The sequence below is a fragment of the Eurypyga helias genome, unplaced genomic scaffold (genome assembly GCF_000690775.1).
Source record: "Eurypyga helias isolate BGI_N326 unplaced genomic scaffold, ASM69077v1 scaffold11698, whole genome shotgun sequence".
Taxonomy (NCBI): Eukaryota; Metazoa; Chordata; class Aves; order Eurypygiformes; family Eurypygidae; genus Eurypyga; species Eurypyga helias.
In genome coordinates, this window is record NW_010266301.1 from 31,677 (window position 1) to 51,321 (window position 19,645).

The following is a 19,645-nucleotide window of genomic DNA, read 5'->3' on the forward strand; positions in this document are numbered from 1 at the left end:
AAAATTTAAGCGTGACTTACAGAGGGGAATTTCTGAAGTCTGTGACTTGAAAAGTGAAAGTGAAAATATCCCTCATCAGAAGAGAAATTCTTGACACATTACAGGTTGTTATGAGGCATTTCTAGCAAGCAGGGCTTTACACAATTTTGACTCACAAAAAGAAGTCACAGCTAGGTCAGTGTTACAGACAATTGAGGCTATGTTTTAAAATCACAGCAGTTTTATGCACTACTGTGAATCAGAATAGCTGCTGTATGCTTTTTTCATATAATGAAAGGAAAGAGGTAACTTCATTAAGTGGAGGACAGAACCACTGATAAAGGAGAATGAAGACGATGTCTTCTAATGGCTTTAAAAAGTAAACACCGCACGGACACAGAATTTGGACCTGAAATCAATTTTTAGACCCTCTACTCCAAGCTCAGTAGATCTAAGATTTAGCAGAAATTTGCAGCATTTCTGACTTTTTTCTTTCCTTTGCTAGTAGCTGGGCACAGTGGTAGCACAGCTGCTTGCATGTTCTGACCCAAATGAAATCTCAGTGCTGCAAGTCAGCAGTAGCTGGTATGGCTGAGGGGCAGCCTCTCCCAGCCCAGCCAAGCCATGAATGCAGCAGGAGCCAGAAGCCTCTGTCTTACACAAATGCAAAGTGCCATAAGTTCTTTCCAGACTCCAGAGAAGCTGTGACACCTTGTCTCTCTCCAGGTGAGATTTGGCCTCTTCAAGAGGAAACAGCTCCTTTACTCCCTATTTTCCACTATTTGGAATTCAAACAGAACCAAGAACAACTGGATTTCGGACAAACTCATGAACTGTGAAATTTATGCTCTCTTACTCACTCTGTGTTGCTGAAAATCCTTCCCCCATTGTTTCAGAAAAGTAGTGAGACCATATTTTAATCTTTCTGCAACACTTTTTGGCTCTGGCACCATTTCCCTCATTGTTTTGCCATACAGTTGCTTCCAAGGTGTACATTTGAACCTTCATCCTTAGTGCTGCTGTGAATACAGGTGGTATCTTTCCAACTGCAAGCATTGCTTTCATTTTTCCATTTCCCCAGCACCACTTACATCCCCATCACTGGGTTCTGATACCAGGTTTGAAACACCAGATTATGCTTGCATTAATTTTAAATGGCTTGATGCTGCCTTGTTTGTACCTCTTGGGAGCAAAGCAGGAGCAACACCTTTCTCAAAAGCATTACAGATTCATCCATCCAAATGAGTTCATCTAGACATGCTGAGAAACATCACTGAGGGCAAGCAGTACAGGATTACATTTTAAAGTATAAGACAAGTCACACCCCTTGGTAAACCACCTAGGTTTTCTCTCTATTTCTGCAAAACCTTTCATCTGACAGGAGAGATCTTTTGAGGACAGTAAATTTTCCATGTTCTTTGCCTCTGAAGAGCTGACAGGAAGGCAAACATGAAGCTATCCCCCAGGTTCCCACCACCAAGTACTGCACTTATTGCTCACCTGCCTATTTATTTCCCATGTCCCTGTGTGGAGGAATCCTGTTCTGTAGCATTAAGAAATAAATTCTGATGCATTAATACAACTAAAACGAAATTTCATCACTTCTAAAGGGAGAAGGAACACCTCATTGCACCCACATCTTTACTCTTCTGCAGACTTAGAAGATGGGAATGTGGAGACATACCAGGGAACTATTAAAGAGGAAAGTTACATTCAGACTGAGTGTGCACAGTAGCATAGATTGCACAGCAGAAATCAGTTCAGTTTCTACATCAGTGTCTGCACCAGTGGCAGTAATGGATATCAGCTACCTTCTGGGCCTGATCAGCCGCTCTCCTGCGTCTCATACAAACAAAAACATGTGCATGGTAAAAGCACGATGGTCACTACGCGCTAACTGCAGGGCTGTAGCGCTATATCTACAGGTAAAGAAGCAGTGGAAACTCTTTTATTCACATTAGTAACCCCGTCAGTTTGCACTGCTTGTAGCACCATGCCTTGATGTCCAATTGAACCAAAAATCCTCCAAATCCAATCTGTAGGAGTCTTGTTGAGCTCTTGGGCCTGATTCTGCTCCTGTTCCCAACACAGGCACTAGGATATGATGCAAAATAAAGTGAGAGCCAAAAAATACTTATTTTTAGAAGAAAAGATTTACCTCATTTCTGAGATGTTTATTTGTCCACTGCTGACAACACAACTCACAGGCTAACGAGCTGCACCCACTCCCCACTTTTCTCCATCACTCTTGCACTAGCCAGAAAGCAGCCGTCCGCACGCCTTCACCACGAGCGCCTTTGCGCTAGCACGCCTCACCACAGCACAGCAAAGTCACTGCATGGCTGCTTTGTAGGAAAGCCTGGCAAATTGTTGCTGCGTTTAGTGTAATCAGCTGGTGCAGCTTTAAGGACCCTTGCTGCTCAAGTGCTCTATAAAGAGAGTGAAGGAAAATGACAGCCAGCAGTAACGGCCTTCGATCCTGGGGAGCAGCAGCAAATTTGCGTGAGCTTTTAGAAATGCTTGGAGAAGAGTGAAATGGAGACATTGATTTAATAACCAGTTCTGTAATTTGAAACACAGATAATCTGAAAGTGTTTCCTAAACAACATTTTAAAATGCTTGTGCTATTTAGTTGTTATTCTAATATGTAATACTTCTGCTTCAGAAAATAAGTTTTTAATTTACTTCCCTTGTTTTTGCAGATACAAATGTACTTGAAAACAAAACTGACTTTTTTGATAGACATGGAATATTTGTGTAACCACCTTTTTTCTTTTCTGCCTGTGTGTGGTTACTATGGTAATAATCGTGGTTCAAGATTTAAAGCCTGAAAGTGGTTTCTATAACAACATGCTAGGATGTTTTGGACACACAACTGAAGTTGAAGATTCAGGATTAACTATTTATGACCACAATATTGTAGACATAAACACAAGTGCTTGCTTGTTTAGCAAAAGTTTATTCACACCTTCCAAAGGTACACTTTTCTCATTGAGCAGACTGAGTAATAATTCTGTCTGTGGATATAGCAGATCAGGTCCTGGGGCTGACATTTTCCTCCCAGATGGAGCTTACAAAGGAGAATGGCATCACAGTAACTACAAGTCACTCATTATACTAAATAATTAAGATGGTATAAAAATGTATTGGGAGATAGGAACGCGTAAAACAGCGTTAGTGTAATGTTTAGGAAGTTTGAGACATTAGTCTGTAAATCAGAACTGTGGGAAAACTGAAATGATCTATTCACAGAGAATCTCTATGGAAAAGCTATTTTGAGGGCTAGGGTAGCCTCTTACTTGGCTCTGTTTTGTCTAGAATGGCCTGGTTTCATGTCCTTTTCTTCCCTACCTGCCAAATGCCAATCCATAAGCACATCTCTGCCTACCAGTCCATGGTGAAGGCATTTGATCCCAATGTCTGTCACTGTCAGTTATACAGCTAGGCTCATCTCTTCCCTAGTTCTTCCAGATACAAGATTGAATATACGCGTGCACCCACAACTTTCTAAGGCTGTCTTCGCAAGGAAGTTATTGTCACAGTGATGAACTGTATTTTCTATGTCATGATGCACAGCAGACAAACAGATACACTTAGTTATACCAAAGTCAAGCACTCTTCAATGCTGCACTAAATGCCTTGGGCAATATTTTAATATTTCCAGTAAAATGCTAATAATTTCAAGATCTCACTAGAGTCACAGAGCTTGATATTTCAGTGACACAGATTCGCACACTTGTTTTAAAATCCCAGGGGCAACTTTCAAGAAATGAACACAAGCATTCACGATACTTGTTTGTCACTCCAGACCCCGGGCTATCTAAAACCTTGCTGCCATCGTGTCATCCCATGACTTATTTGTTGAGCTTATTTGATCATAAGGTAAGCCTTCAGTTGTGAACAGATGCTGTATGCTGGTTTTGATTCAACAGAAACAGACTGAAGTAATATCACCAAGATAAGCAATGGTTGCTTCAGTTATCCCCGTGCAATTTTATCTTTCTAGTAACTGACCACAATCAAGATGTCAATTATATAAGCTATTTAAGCATATTAAAAACAAAAAATATACCCACACCAAACACATTTCTTAAGTGGTTTTTTGTTTGGTTGGGTTTTTTTAAAGAACACTTTTTTTTGCTCTTGTAATTTGATCATTTTTTCCTCAGAAGCATTTTAAAAGTTTCATTTCTTGACTCACAGACCAGCATGTTGGTTTTTGGCTATCCATTTCTTTCAAAAATATATGAGTTTATAAAAAGTCAGATTTTGCTGGGAACTGCTTTACCTGCATTAGCTGGTGTAGCTTCCTAGTTTTCATTCAAACGTGTGAAGTAATAACTCTTTGTTAAAAAAGTAAAATGTAAAATATAAAAGAACTTCTCCTCAAAGCACATTAAGTTCATCAGTCTTGATGACTATATGGATATCAAGAAGCTCTCTGTCTTCTCATAGATTTTTTTTTCTCCTAGAAATGGGCTGTTAAGAAGGTCAGAAAATCTTGCAGCGTATGCAAAAGACTGAGGCTTTTAGTGTTGAGAGCTTCTGTGAAGCTTAGTCCCCTTCAAGAGAAGGCAGCACATTTGAAGAGCAGCATTCCAAATTACGAGCAGCCTCCAGGCAGGATAAGCTGATTAGCAAAGTGCAGGAATAACCAGAGTCAGATGAACTCCAGTTCATAACAACGTGATTAGCAGTGATTGAAATCTGATTTTAAATTCTGCTGTTGATTATGATATTTCGCTCACTTGTAGGAAGTCATGTTCTGAAAGAACAATTCTTTGCTGAAAGGAATTTCTGCCACAAACAACCTAACACATTTTTCTGGGTTTTGTTTGTGGGCTTTGGACAGCTGAGATTGCTAATCAGATTCTTAGAACTAGGGTTCTTTATTCACTTTACTTTTGATTTTATCAACTTAAGATAACAGAATATTTTTAAAAGCACACATGAATTCTCTAGGTCTCTGATTCAAACAGGATCTAAAAAAACCCCCAAAACACCAACTTCAAATTGTCAGGAAAGTGATGTGAATGAGCTCTTCAAAATTACCTGCTTTATTGACAAACACTAGTTTCCTTGTCAGGACTTCTGTCCCAGATTGCTTTGGCCCTTTCAAATTTCTGCCCTGTTCATGTTAACTTTCCCACTGATTTAATTTTTTCCCCTCCTATGTTCATTGTCATGCATTTCCAACACGCTAAAAATTGTTTTGTCTCACTACGGTGGTTTCTAAACACCAAGGAGAAGTTTTGCCAGTCAAAATCATGCATTTGTAGTGTTGTTTAACTATATAAGCTCAAATATGCATACACTAACAAGATCACTTTAATGAATTTAAATAAGCTTATCCAAGAGGAAAAAAAGAATACTGTCTTCCTTGGCATTTCTTATATTTAATAGTTTGTGCCAGTTCTTGTGAAAGATGCAGGCATTTACATGTTTCTGGTAGTATTGATGTTTTGCCAGTAGATGGCAGACTTTACTGCAAAGAATTTTACTGCCAAACATCTCATCTGCATCAGAAGGATTTAAGCATGGGGTAAAATGTTTGGCACTAATTCCTCTCGTAATTAGATTAATATACCGAAGTTTATAAAGAGACTGACAATTACTTCAAGTGTCATTCAGTGTAAATCCAAAGTGATCAGCATTTTGTTTCCATTTTCTAATGTTACATACAAGTTTTAAGACCTGTTGGAACAAGTCACTGCTGAAGTGACCTTAATTGCTTAAGAATGAAAACAACTCCTCTGCACCTCTGAGCTAGAACATGAGGCTTTTTCAGGTTATCCTTCTGCAACCTTATCAAAAATCAAGCTCTAAATCAAGCTCAAAAATGGTGCTCTAACTAGCAGTCCAGGATCCAAGGATTTTCTGAAGCACTCACATCATATAGGAATATGATTTTTCTCATAAAAGTCATGAGACTGTCCTGGTGAACTGCATACCACAGTATGATAGTGACATACCTTTTGATGATCACCTTTTTGAGATGCAGTTTTGCTGCTGGGGCACATCTGCTTATAGCATCCCTAACAAAAACTCTTGGTCCTAGCCCTTAAATAAAAAGTAAGCTGAAACTCACCGTGATTACATCTCTCCTAAGATATTCTGAATTTTTGTGTTCCTCAAGAACCATACAAATCATAAAAAACATGTCACAGTGCATTAGAATGAAGAAAAAATTCCAAAAACTTTATTGCTTTGCTGAAAACTTGTAGTACAAATCAGATAAAAACATTCTCTAGGGAATATTGGATTTATTAAATTGTCTGTTGGCAACTTCTGCATAAGAAATTTGTTTTATAAAGGCCAAAGGGATTGAAATTAAGATACTAGTTAAAAAAAAAGTAAAGGTTTTCTTTTTCACGTTTGTACCATTGTGTTGTCACCTTGGAGACAAATGGGTTGCCTTCAGTACAGACTGTGCTTTCAGTGCTTGCTTTCTTCTCTCATTTTCTATCCACTACTACTGCCTCAGAGAGCTATGAAGCTTTTTAACCAGTGCTCAAAACTAGTGTGTTGCTGTCAAAACTGCAGACTGACAAATGTTTCCATTTCCTTCACACACAGTCATTTCAATAAATTGAGCTGTTGCATGCAAATTATCTCTGGAAATGCAGTAATAATTAACTAAGTTGCTTCTCATGTGCCTTAAGAAGCACTTGAATGATTGACCTCACTTCTTGTAGTTTCCATAGTATAATAGTTAAGATAACTAAGATTCAATTACAGTATTAATTTCTTCAAAATTTGCAACATTTCTTCAAACATGCACTTTTAAGGAATTTTAAGTAGGTAGAGAGACTGAAAGGAAACCTCTTTAAAGTTATGCAATCCCAAGAAAAATGTGTGATGCAAAAGTTTCTAAGGAATAGTTTTGCTCATTTTAACTAATTAATAGATTGCAGTAAGCTCTTTATTATCCAGGCTAAAGAAAATAAACTAAGTATGTGGGTAACATACAAAATCACGTAAACTAGGACATCAGAACATACGTGAAGGTGTGTTGAGGAGGAGGAAGGTCTGTGATGCTGCTGACTGCGGAGCAAGTGAGTACCCTATGGTCAATGTCTTGAATCTTGCATTCAGTGAGAGCTGTGAGCTGGAGGAGCTACAACTGACACTGCATTAGGAAAAAATACCTGCTCCCACTGCAAAACTGAATGTTAACAGATTCGGGGATGGCCATTTTAAAGGCAGGCTAAATGAGAAGTATTATTTTTGTCCCGTTCTTCAAAGGACAGGAGGTATAGCATTTAACAAGGAAAGATCATACCTTTTCTATTTCTCCTCTGCATCTCTGGTATATATGAGCATGAGAACAACTAAAAATAGTCCCAAAAACATTTCTCAGGTTTTACTTACACATGCAACACCCCAAAAGAAACAATCAAGAATCTATTTCTATGTAGGTGTCTTAAGACACCATTTCTGTGTAATCCTTAAGATTGATAGTAAGAGTGACATTACGATTTAAAACAATGTTACTACATAAATCTCTATTCCACTTGTTCAAATTAATTAGGTATTTGACTCAATAAATGCACCTATGTTATAAGCATCAAGTTCATTCTGATTGGTGCTATTTAATCTCAGAGGCACTGCTGCTCCTGTATACACCTCAAGCCAGAGGGTACGTCAATGAAGCATAGATAACTCCCCCGACCTTCCCGTTTATTCTCAGTGTCATATGTATGTAAGCTGTCTTTCCTAAGTTGGTAAAGCCTTCTGAGGCTTTCTTCCTCCACAATGCCTTCCTGGGGAATAACAAATCAAATTATATTATGCATTAAGATACACATAATGAAAACGCACCCACCCTCATCAGTCAATTTTTAGTCTCTGACAGTCCCTAGTTTGTTATCCTTAGGTGACCAACCCTAGCCTCTCTCTTTTCCAGCCAAGTCAGGGATCTGTCCCAGGACTTTATAAGCATTGGTCTAGCCCCAGTTATTGAAAAGCTGCTTGTCTTTTAGTGACCTATCTCCTTCTCCATGGTGTCCACCTACCTGAATCTCAGTTCCAAGAACCAGAAAGAACTGGTGACAGATGGAGCTGAATTTCTCTGAGAAGTTCAGCTCACCCACAACACTCTGTTTGCATAAACATACACCATTCTGCCATTCATTTTCAAATAACTGCTGTAGAAGACACATACCCTTCATATTTCTAAACAAGACTCCAGAATAAAAATATAAACTGAAAGAAGAAAATAGGATGTTTACAGAACTCTCATATAGATCGTTTAACAAAACTTGCGTTCTCCAGCCCACTAGTCTTCCCCTTCTGAGTCACTACCTTGTCTCCAAAAGGAATGTTCAACTTTATTTCATAGATTCTTGGCCAGGATACGACTGCTTTTTTCCTCCCATGACACAAATAATTTTTTTTTCCTCTAGCAATATGCAAAATATTTTTTTATAGCTTTACACATATTTTGAGGAATGTCATATCATATTCACATTAGAAATCTGATGATATTTGGATGTTCACTATACAGTAGAAGATTTCTTACAACATGGTGAAAATCATTTACAAAAGAAAAAAATTGTACTGGATAGAACTCTTACTATATTCCAGATCAGATTTTCCAGTTTGATCGGTAGGAATTAAAATACTCTACACGCCTTTGGCTTTTTAGATCAGTATTTGTACAATTCCTGTCTTGTAGGTGGTTTATATCAGTAAATAACACCATCTATGAGATTTGATCTGCCACTGTTTCATTTTACTAGCACAGTATTTGGAGGCAATTCCAGGATTTCTTCCACTAGCCTCTCCTCAAGATTCAAAAGCTTAACTTTTAGACCAAGAATGAGGTCTAGCGTAAACACCTCATCTGCAAACATCCCTTTGGGTCTTATCTCCACAGCCTTGACTCAGTTCATATGTGAGTAACAAAACTCCCAAATGCTGCAGGATGTGTGTTGATGATTAACAGTTTCCACTGACCCATACCAAAACCATGGCAAGTCGTGACAGAAACAGCATGGTATTACAAGATGAATTTAGTGATCAATAGAACCCCATTACACTCTACCTACAGTAAAGAACATGTTTACACAGTGTTCACCATGTCCTTCCAGGCTCTGAGGTTGGAAGGCTCTCAGAGGATTACGTTGAACGTCAGGAGTTTGGGAGATTCTTTGTGGTGGAAATGCTGTACAGCTGTCAAATCACTATTTATAATTAGGAAGCTGAATTCAATGTGCGTGATGGTTTGAACTACTTACTTGAGCTATAACTGCATCAGAGTCATTTAGGTTTGTTGAAATCTAATACAAAAAACTTCCATCAAAAAAGAAGATAAAGCAGTATCGAACTGAAAGATGTAGTTCATCTCCTTTCTCTAGTAAAATAAAACAGTATTTTTAAAAATTGCCTTAAATATACCTAAATGCGTTCTATATTGTTGGGTACCTGTTGACAACCATCAATATTGCTTCAACTACACCCTTTACATAGTGTTAAACCACCCTGACACTCCAGGCCATGGTTGTTGGAAGATGCAAGAACAGGAAATTACAACATACTCATATTTGCATAATAGTTTTCATTTTACATTTATTGGTCTACTAATATGCATCACACAGTCACCAGCTAGGTTTTCTTCTCAACAGCCAACAACTGGAGCTGTTGGTTTTGAAGCACAGTTGTAAGAGCTGCACTTCTCTCATTCTTGCTTACTGCCAGTGCTGTGGAAGTCCTCAGGATTTTTTGTGTTTCCTTTCTAGAGTCACTTTGCTCGAGGAATGATTCCAGGTGCCTGTCAAACTCTTGCCAAAAGAACTCTACGTGCATTGCTGGTCATAAAGACAATACCTGTCCTTGTGCAGATGCACCGGTGGACAGTGTGGAGGAACTCTGCAATAAAACCTCTGATCCTTGCTTCTCCAACCCTTGTCTGCAGAATGCTACCTGTTTAAGCTCTGCTGGAAACCTCAGCTTTACTTGTGAGTGCCCAGCTGGGTATAATGGTCCTACCTGCGAAATAGCTGTCAGCATGTGTGACACAAACCCTTGTGAGCATGGAGGCACCTGCCAAAACGGCCTGGCTGGGCCCACCTGCCTTTGTAGCACAGGATACACAGGTACACTCTGCGAAATGGACTTGGATGAATGCATTTCCGAACCGTGCCACAACGGAGCAGTGTGCAGGGATGGGGTTGATGAATACTCCTGCTACTGCGTCCCAGGCTACCAAGGCAAGCACTGTGACCTGGAAGTGAACGAATGTGTGTCAGACCCGTGCCTGAACGGGGCAACATGTCTCAACCAGGTAGGACAGTACGACTGCATCTGTCCGCTTGGGTACACAGGTAAGCACTATAAATACAACCTTTTCTTTGCATCATGGAGAACTATCATAATTGCTGTTCCAAGTTCAACTCCGGCACCTACACACTTATTTAGTCGTATCTGTATTACCACCTTGCCTTCAGCTTTGGCACCACTGGCCGTTTGTGCATTATGAGTTATCTTATCACTGTGAACTATTGATATCACATAGAGAAGGATTAAAGAAATCTCACATTTACCAAACACTACAGAGCAGTTTCATGAACATCAAGCTATGTCATGGGGCTTGGTTAATTTTTCTTTTAAAAGAAACATTTGCAAAATGCATGTATTCAGAGTGCTATACATAGATTTTGTCCTCAACCAAAATCTATTTTGACAGGGTTAAAAACTAGATCTAATCATACTTGCTTGATTTGCTAATCACAACAAACTCTGTCCTTAAACCTAGAAATTCACATTAACTTCCTCTCCTTTGCTCTTCCCAGAAACAGAGGACTCATTTGTAACCAGAATATTATGTAAGTTAGATAGAAAGAAAAGTATTATCAGGTTCCCAAACTGCTCATTTTTTGATAATCGTATTTTATATGGTTCCTTTTTTAAGGTACAGGTGTGATTTTTCTTGCCTACTTCCTCTACTGGGGAGCATATAGTCCTTGCGGGATACAGCTCCCTTCAAATTTCAAACCTCTATTCAGGTGTAGGACCAGAAGAGGTAGCACTCTGAGTCATTAAAAAGATAAAATGGGAAGGAAGTATTTTAGTGATAGATTGCCAATCATTAAAAAGATAAAATGGGAAGTATTTTAGTGATAGATTGCCAGTCAGGTAACCAAAGAAAAAGAAGAGTCATACAGCAAAAGGAGGGAAAACCCCCAGCTATTTCTTTAAGTGATTCAAGTGAATATGAAGTAAGAGATGTGGTTTACAGCTCTATCCCCAAATCCACATGCAGGGAAGGAAGTCAGAGGTAAAAAGCAGCTTTCCTGTGTCTGACACAGCACTTGTGGGAAGCCAGCCCTTGGTTAATATCCCTCATGAGCATGGAAAATGTTATTTGAAGGAAGCTTGTTACCTTCCTGCCACCCTGCTGCTGCCATTAGGTGCCTAAGCCTAGGCCAGCTGAGGAGAAAACTACACAATTACACAAAGCTGAAGGAAGGAAAAGCCTACTAATAACCAGCACAGCTACTCTGCCACGGCCGGACTCAGCCCAGACCTCCCATTGCATTCAGGAAACTGTATTTGTTTAACTGGCACTGCTAGTGAGGTCCAGGCTGGATCTATTGCTCAGTAACTCCATTTGAAAGAGGCAGAATGTACACCTTAGAGACAAAGAGAGAGAAATCATAATAAAATAGTAAAGCTCAAACAAAAAGAAATTAAGATTTAGATCAACACAAACTGCTGGAAGAAACTCATTCTGCTGGAGTTGCTCCATTTTCATCATGAAATTCTGCTGTTTCCAAGGCAGATGCTCCCTGCTCTCACGAAAAATCAAGCCATGTCACTGAGGGCTCTGCACAAGCAGAGTTAAGAAATGGGGAGAGTGCCAAGGAAGAAGAGGGCTAAAATACAAAGCAAAAGAGGCTGTTTCGACATGCAGCTCCAACACTGCTTCCAGCAGCAAAGAGACTAATCATAATAATTCTATAAAGGATTAGTGTGCTGTTCCTTCAAAAGTAATACACCAGCTTTTAAACACTACTTAACAAAATGATTTATCAGAAGCATTCTTTTTTTGTCATTTTCTGCACCTTCCTGCGAGTTGCACTAAATGGACAAGCCGGAGGGATTACTGGATGGAAGCCCTGAGGTGTCCTCACTGGTAATAAAAAACCTCATTTGTTCTGTCACAGGATTTTGCCAACCATTATTATCCTGGCCTGACACCATGAATTATGGTTGCAAGTCATCCAGCCTCATATCATTTCCTTAAGATGTTAAAAAGGTTGTATCTCTTGATATGTAGGTAGAGAATGTACAGTAAATCTACAGCCGTAATGTTAACCAAATGCTTAAGTTACTGGCTGCAGTTGCTACTTGTTCCATGGACTCTTCACTGCTATTTTGTATGGTTGGTATGCTGCAGCACTTCTTAATATAGCTGAGAAACGTCACACACAACTCTTACACAAATGGAAGAGGTTAGAATGCACCAAGAGCCAAAGAATGGCAAGTTTAGCATGTAATCCACAGTTTCTATGATAATGCTCTGCATGTGTGAAATTATTTACAAGACATGTGTCATGCAGCTGTTAAATAATGAAGCTCAAATGGTTTGTTGAAGTTTTGTTGGCTACCTTAATCAAATGCCATTTTTTTTCCTCCATTGTACTAATTGCACTTGCTTTTAATTCACCCCAGAGTATGGTGTAAGAGCCCGTTATTACCCACAGCTAGATACCTTAATTACCTTGCTGGACACAGCTGAAGTCAGTTCTCCATTGCCAAGGAACATTTTAGTGTAAGCTATCAGGGGTGCATGGCAGTTCCCAAACCCAGTCTTAGCCCGAGACAGTTAGCCCACAAAACTCCAGCATGTTTGACCAGAAGGTGATCTTACAATCTATCTGTAGACAGGCAAGTCTGAAAATGTTGGCCATATCTCCTTCATCCTCACCTGCATTTACTTTTTATTGACTGGAGCTGCATAAGGAAGTACAGTAGGACAGTAAGAGTCATTTAAAAAGCAAGCAGTATAAGAAATAATCTTAGATCTTCAAAGAAATCACAAAAGTTATAATTTATATCCACCTGCCCAGTGTTTCAATACAAACCACTTGTATGGTTCTGTATCTGCCCAAACACTCTGCCTGCTCTAGGGGGGGATGCCTTTGCTTTTGATTCTGTAGCCCCATGCAATAACTGTGGCAGGACTTGGTGCTTTTTTTACTTTCTGACATACGATATTTGACATACAGCATATTTATGACAGAATGTTAGACTGAGGTGCAAATGCAGATCTAATCTTTTCATCTCTCCTCTTCACATGTAAGAAAGCCTGACAGGAGATTCAACAGAGGCTAAGAAGGAATTCCTCCCATTTGCATGGCATATTGCATTGGCTGGATGCATTATACAGAGAGAAGTTTTCTTCTGAGGCAACATTGCCGAAGGCAGGTTACTGGGCTTGATAGATTAAAGACATGAACCAAAACAACGCTATGTTCTCATGTTAATCATCAGGCTGTTCTCAGGCCTGTAGTTTTAAATTTGGCTGAACTGAAGATCAGTTGAACAGGGCTTGTTTTGTCACATGATTTTTAGTGTTCGCAGTAAGCTGTTAACAAGCTCTGGCAGATTTACGGTCACTAGGCATACTTCTGCAAACACATTGTTTACAATTACAGTGAATTCACAGGGCAATGACCACAGAGTGACTGCTTACTATATCTGGATGTAATGTAGATTACCATAAAGCCATAACAGAGTGTTCCTGCGCTAGGGTCTCATGGCAGGCTCTCCCTGAAAGTAGGGGCGAGATAGATCAGTGAACCCTAATCTGGAGGCACACGATTGCCAGGTTCACACATCCAGAGTTCTGTATGCAGTCTCAAGAAACTATAAAAATATATTCTCTGTATATTTAGTTACAGCAGTAATATTCCATAATTACCTCAAATGTGACCTTGCACCTTTATGTTTAAATACAGTGAAAAATAGCTATGAGCTAACATCCTCAAATTTAGTTTGGATATTTTACAATATTTCCAGCTTTTAATCTAGAATATAGATTTTAATATTTTTTTATTTAGGATTCTACATTTCAAAAGGTGAAAATACATTAGTAATCAGTAATAAATTGGTAACTTAATATTAGCAATCGCAGGGGTTTGATAAAATTATTCGTAAAATGTACAAGTTTCACAGCAGGACAGAGCTGGCAAAAACTGCATAAGGTAATAATTAGATATGGGTTCTGAAAAAAATTGCTAAGACATCAAACATGTCTATTCCTATGTTTTGAAAGCCTCCCCCATCATCAGGTATTGAAAACCTCACCTCTGAAAAAAATGGAACCTATTCACAGGGCTGCATATTCTCTTTAAAGTAGGAAATTCCCCTGAAAACTATTTACAATACTACTGCTGGTTGGGTAAGACAAATAAAAGACAGGGAAGTCCACTTAAAAGCAGCTTCTTCATTGTAATTTTCCATTTTGCATCTGTTTTGAGGCCTGTACTTCAGCTGTTAAAACAAACTGACTTGGCAAGGGAAAATTATTTTTAGAAAACATCACACTGTTACTTAAAATACTAAATAAGTGCACAAGCATACAAACCCCTAAATCAAAGCAGGAGCTGCAACACATTAGTAATGAAATTTTCTTAGTATCTCCTAGACTATGCTAGAGAGAAGAAAAAAAAGAGTGTATATTTAACCTCCCAACCTCCACAAATAGCTGTAAACTATGTTAGTAAGGATCTAGTTCCATCCATTATCTCTGAAGGACAGCTCCAAGATTCTCACCTCATGCAAACATGGCATCACAGACCAACTTATTTACACATTGTTAAATCTTAAAAAAATAAGCAATATAACACAGGTAAACAGACAGATGGACCGCTTTAGATGGACTCTTCTGAGGTCATTAAATTACTAGTCACTTCTGTATTATATAAATATGATAGTAGCATGTTTTGAATAATCTGAAAAGTAGTTTGTTCTGTTTCCATGTTCAAGCTAACATGAAAACTTGTTGCTCTACCTGTTCTTCTGAAAAACAGCTGGTTTGTTCTGTTAATTTTCCCAAACCTTGGAAAAAAAAACCTAATCTTGCAAAGAACATTGAGGAGGAAATACCTTTTAAAAATAGGCAATTACTTAAAAAAAACCAAACCAAAACACAACACATAAATAGGTGAATATTGTACTTCTAAATTTGGGGTTTGCTTGTTTTCTTTGCTTCTGAAGGTACAAACTGTGAGCTGGAAATAGATGAGTGCTCATCACAGCCATGCTTGAACGGTGCAACCTGCTGGGATTCCCTGGGGAGCTTTACCTGCTCCTGCGCACCAGGGTTTCTTGGAGACCTCTGCAAAACCAACATCGATGAGTGCGTCAGCCAGCCGTGCCTCAATGGGGGACAGTGCATAGATGGTGCCAATGGGTACGTCGTCTACAGCTGGGTAATGCTAGGGTGAGGTGCTGTTAGCTCCTCTGTTTGCAGACAGGAACGCTAGGAGAGCGGGCACTGCCAGGTAGCTGATTTAATTTCAAATTGTGGATTTCACTTCTTGGTCTGCACTGATTTTGCTTTAAATTTGAAAAGAATTAAAGAATGCAAATCTGGTGTCAGAGCCAGTAGGACAACAAAACATTTATGGCAAGGATAAATCAAGTGGTGTGTCTTTCACATTTGTGCTTTCACCGTAAACATTTACAACCTGTGGTTTGCCTGGCCCTGAGAACTGTCATTTACAGGTCAATGATGTTTCTAACACTCATCAAGCTTTAGCTTCCAAGGGAGATATGAGACTGTGTAAAATTGAATTTCCCAACAGCAGCTGCCCACACAGACAGAAGCATTGGAAAATAGAGTCAGAGAAAAAAAAAAAACCACCATAGTTATAGATATCATTAGAACATGTGTCAGGAAGTTTATAGGCATACAAGACAAAAGCTCCTTGTTCAAAACAACCTGCAGTCCATGGACAAAGAAAAATAAACAAACAAACCCAACAACAACAAACAGAATGAAAGGAAACAGAAAAGTAAGTTTCTCCAGCTGATGTTAGTAGTCCTAAACGGAGGTCCAAGCACAGCCCAGGCAGCCAGAGCTCTGGCATTCCTTCACCAATGCTGGCTTGCATACTCAACATGAGATATCCAAAACTGAAAACGCACGTATATAAGCTCAAGTCTATTTCACACAAAAAAAGATGAAAGTTCATGAGTGTATTCATGCAGGCGCTACCTCACCAGTATAACGTTTGTCCTCTACTGTGTATGTTTGGGTTTTTCTAAAGCAGTTTTGAAGATATTAGTCCTGCAAACAGCAGTTCAAAAATCATGTCAGCGAAAGGCACGCTTGCCTTGAATGAGAGGGGGAAGAGATCATGTTCTAGGAATGAGCTTTTGTACAGTGTGATGACATGGCACCAACCTTGTGGAGCTCATTTTCAGCAGTGCTGAATGACTCTGAACAGAACAAAGCAATTCACTATTGTCCAGTATAGCTAAAGCATGAGAGCAGGGAGAGGGAGGTCACCTTGCACCCAACTAGTTCACAGCAGATGAACTTAGTAACCTCCAAGCCTTTTGAGGATACACAAAATGAGGTGAGCAACTGGGGTGCTCATTCAGGTCAGACTTAATCCTTCTCATTATCTGCTAGCTTTCAAAGCTGAGGTACATGTAAGAACAAGTTTAATTGGCTTGTAATAATGCAGGTTATCTGGAGAACAATTGGAGAGGTTTCTTTTCCACATTTGTTGTATGATGAAAGGATTGGACAACAACGGATTCAAAACATAAGGGTATCTAGCAGTTTTCCTTCCTTTTGTGGTTAAATGAAGAACAGTAGTCTTTAAACAGTAGTTGTCTGACTAACGCTACAGTACAGCTGAGGCTTTTGTGAGTGCCCCCAACTCTCAGAAATGTGCAAGCTAACAGATTTATCATTTAAAGATGTAAATACAAACACCAAACTAAATTCTCTCCCAAATTTCAGACCAATCCTTCCAGTGAAATCCCATGAACACAACAAAGCAGAACTTGTTTTCTTGAAAGAGATGATTTCATATCATTACACATTTCTTATTTAAATTCAACGTTTTACAGATGTGCTTTAGTTGGACCTACAAAACCTTGTGTGCACAGGCACAGAGAATACCCATGGATGGTCCAAGCCTTTTTTCCATAGGAAATATTCCCAGGACCTTCAATGTTCCTTTTATTGTGTAGGAAAGAACATCTGTATACATTGCTTTCTGCATATTTTTTTGCCAATTCAATTTCTACCAGTCCAAGAGAAAGGGATACTAACACACTTACTGCCTTTCCCCTTTTCATATTGTGAAAAATGTGAAGCCTACAAAAATTGCAATGGAAATGACAGAGATATTCCCTGCACGCCCAAAATTAAGAAAAAAAAGATAAATTAATAATCCTTACAAAAAATTATCTGTCAAAGCCAATTTGAACTCACAAGCAGGTTTTTTTCCCCTGGACAAAGCTACATATTTCAGGAAAAAGCTCATTGTTGGTTCCCAGTGGCTGCAGTTTCTTCTAGAGCACCCGATGGCGGTCTTGTGCCTGGACTCAACTGTGCAAGCTGCTAGCCAGGGCTGCACAAGAAGTCTGCATATGTCTGGGAACAAATCCCAGATCTCCTGACTTCCAGCTAGAGTGAACATTGCATTCTGTGTTGCAGATACAACTGCAACTGTACCAGCACTGGATTTATGGGTGTACACTGTGAGACCCTAACTCCCTTATGTTGGTCACAACCATGCTACAATAACGGCACTTGTGAGGACAACGCTGACAATTACACGTGCCACTGCTGGCCAGGTAAACTCTAAGTTCTCCTATAAACACTCCCTTTCCTTGTGTAGTAGATATATCCTCATTTATTTTGCTGATACAATAAAATCTTCAAGATATAGAACCTTAAAAACACTCAGTGGGTTTGTGTTTAGATGGGCTTCACACCTCGTCATGAGTCAGAGCCTGATGGGTAAGTTGATGTCTTTTCCAGTTAAGGATTTCCCTTCACAGCAGAATCTGGCAAAAATAAAAGTGCCAGTATTATGGAGTAAAGACAGGAGATAAGTCAAAGTTGGGATCCATCTTCCAGTTACTTAATCCTTAAACCCATGTGATACATAAATGAATCACTGCTGCAGCTGACCCTTTTTTTACCCTTCACAAACATGACCTTTAAATCAGTCTAAAAACTTACTTTTCAAAATATTGTCTGTTTATAAATAAAAATTAAACTAGTTGTTATTTTGGGAAACTGGTCTTCTTTGTATCACCAGTTCAAGTTCTTCTGCCTAGGGTGAAACAGCCTGGGCGGTATCCTCTTCTACCAGCAATGTTTTCACATCCGGCTGTTTGCAAAAAGGGTCCCACAGCCTCAGGGGGACACAGACACTGTGCTGTTCAAGAGACTTTGTGACTCTTTCTAGAGAGACTTCTTGTACTTTGCGTGCTTAAAGTTTAACATCCGTGCCCTTTCTGAGGACACGAGCACAGCGCCCTGTGAGAAGTAACCAAGTGTTGCTGGACTACACAGGCTTTGGTGCACTGGAAATGGAAAGGTTAGACAGAGCCCTTAGTGTTTGCCAGAAACTGGGGACTTCTGTGGCACTCCACCAAATAATCTGTACTCCCTGCCCTCCTCTATCACAGGAAGGCGATGCAAAAGGAAAATTTCACGCAACCTGAGAGCATACCTACACCACAATGCAGCACCCTGTTATCCGCGCAGACCTCCACCTTACTTCCTATAAAACACCAAAGGGCACAGCAAAGCTCGGCTCGGTAACGCAGAAGAGCCGCAGCAATATCCTGTGCTGAGCCCGGACAGATTGCTGCAGTGAAATGCCCACACCCTCAGGAAGCAGAGGAAATCTTTTAGCACATGACGGACTCTGAGACCAATATTCACGGCATATATTCACAACAGCACTTTTGGGTCTGGAATGAGCGAATAGCACATGAATTAACTACCTTCTCCCTCTGGCTGTCCGCAGGCTACGCAGGTTTGCGTTGCGAGGAGGACATCGGGGAGTGCAGCAGCAGCCCCTGCCTCTCTGGTGGCGACTGCGTGGAGCGTTCCTGGGCAGGCCACTACGGGAGCATCCCAGGCCTGCCGCTGGCCTTCAGCTATGACAAGGCTGAGGGCTACATCTGTAGCTGTAAGCCAGGCTTTACCGGTAAGATTCCTTTGGTGAAAGCTTGGGAAATTACACGTTGCATCATTCTGTTGTTTAGGCCTGTCTGTAAATAGATCTTTGACCTAAGCTGTGCGTGTCCCTCTGGCAGTCTCCACACACAGTTCAGGTGGGATTGGTGTGGCATAAAGGGAGCCAGTTCCACAAGTTGTGGACATGGCAAGAGAGCAGCAGGCTCCAAGCATAGGGCCTACAGCAGCCCAGGCAGGAGGAGAGAGATGAGATCTCTTCCACACCTTCTCCACAAAGCTTCAAGATTCATTAGTGCATTTATTTGAATTATGCCATAAGCTTCAGTTAGCAGGTGTTCTGTCATGCATCGGAAATTCACTGTGCACCGGTATCATGTTACATGAATGAAAACAACGAATAACAAATAAGGGATTATTTTCATAAAACAACCATGAAACAAAACTCTCAAAGCTTTTGGTGTTTCTGTTGTGGTTTAACTC

General features: G+C 39.8%; 1 protein-coding gene across 1 annotated transcript; it reads left to right on the plus strand.

The window, feature by feature from the left end:
• Positions 1-9,719: 9,719 nt before the first annotated feature.
• Positions 9,720-19,175, plus strand: LOC104513604 (protein crumbs homolog 1-like; the record flags this gene model as incomplete). Its single annotated transcript, XM_010157020.1, has 4 exons — positions 9,720-10,304; positions 15,205-15,400; positions 17,666-17,805; positions 18,993-19,175. Coding segments are annotated over 4 exons (1,104 nt in total), but the record flags the coding sequence as incomplete, so codon positions are not given.
• Between the last annotated feature and the right edge of the window lie 470 nt (positions 19,176-19,645).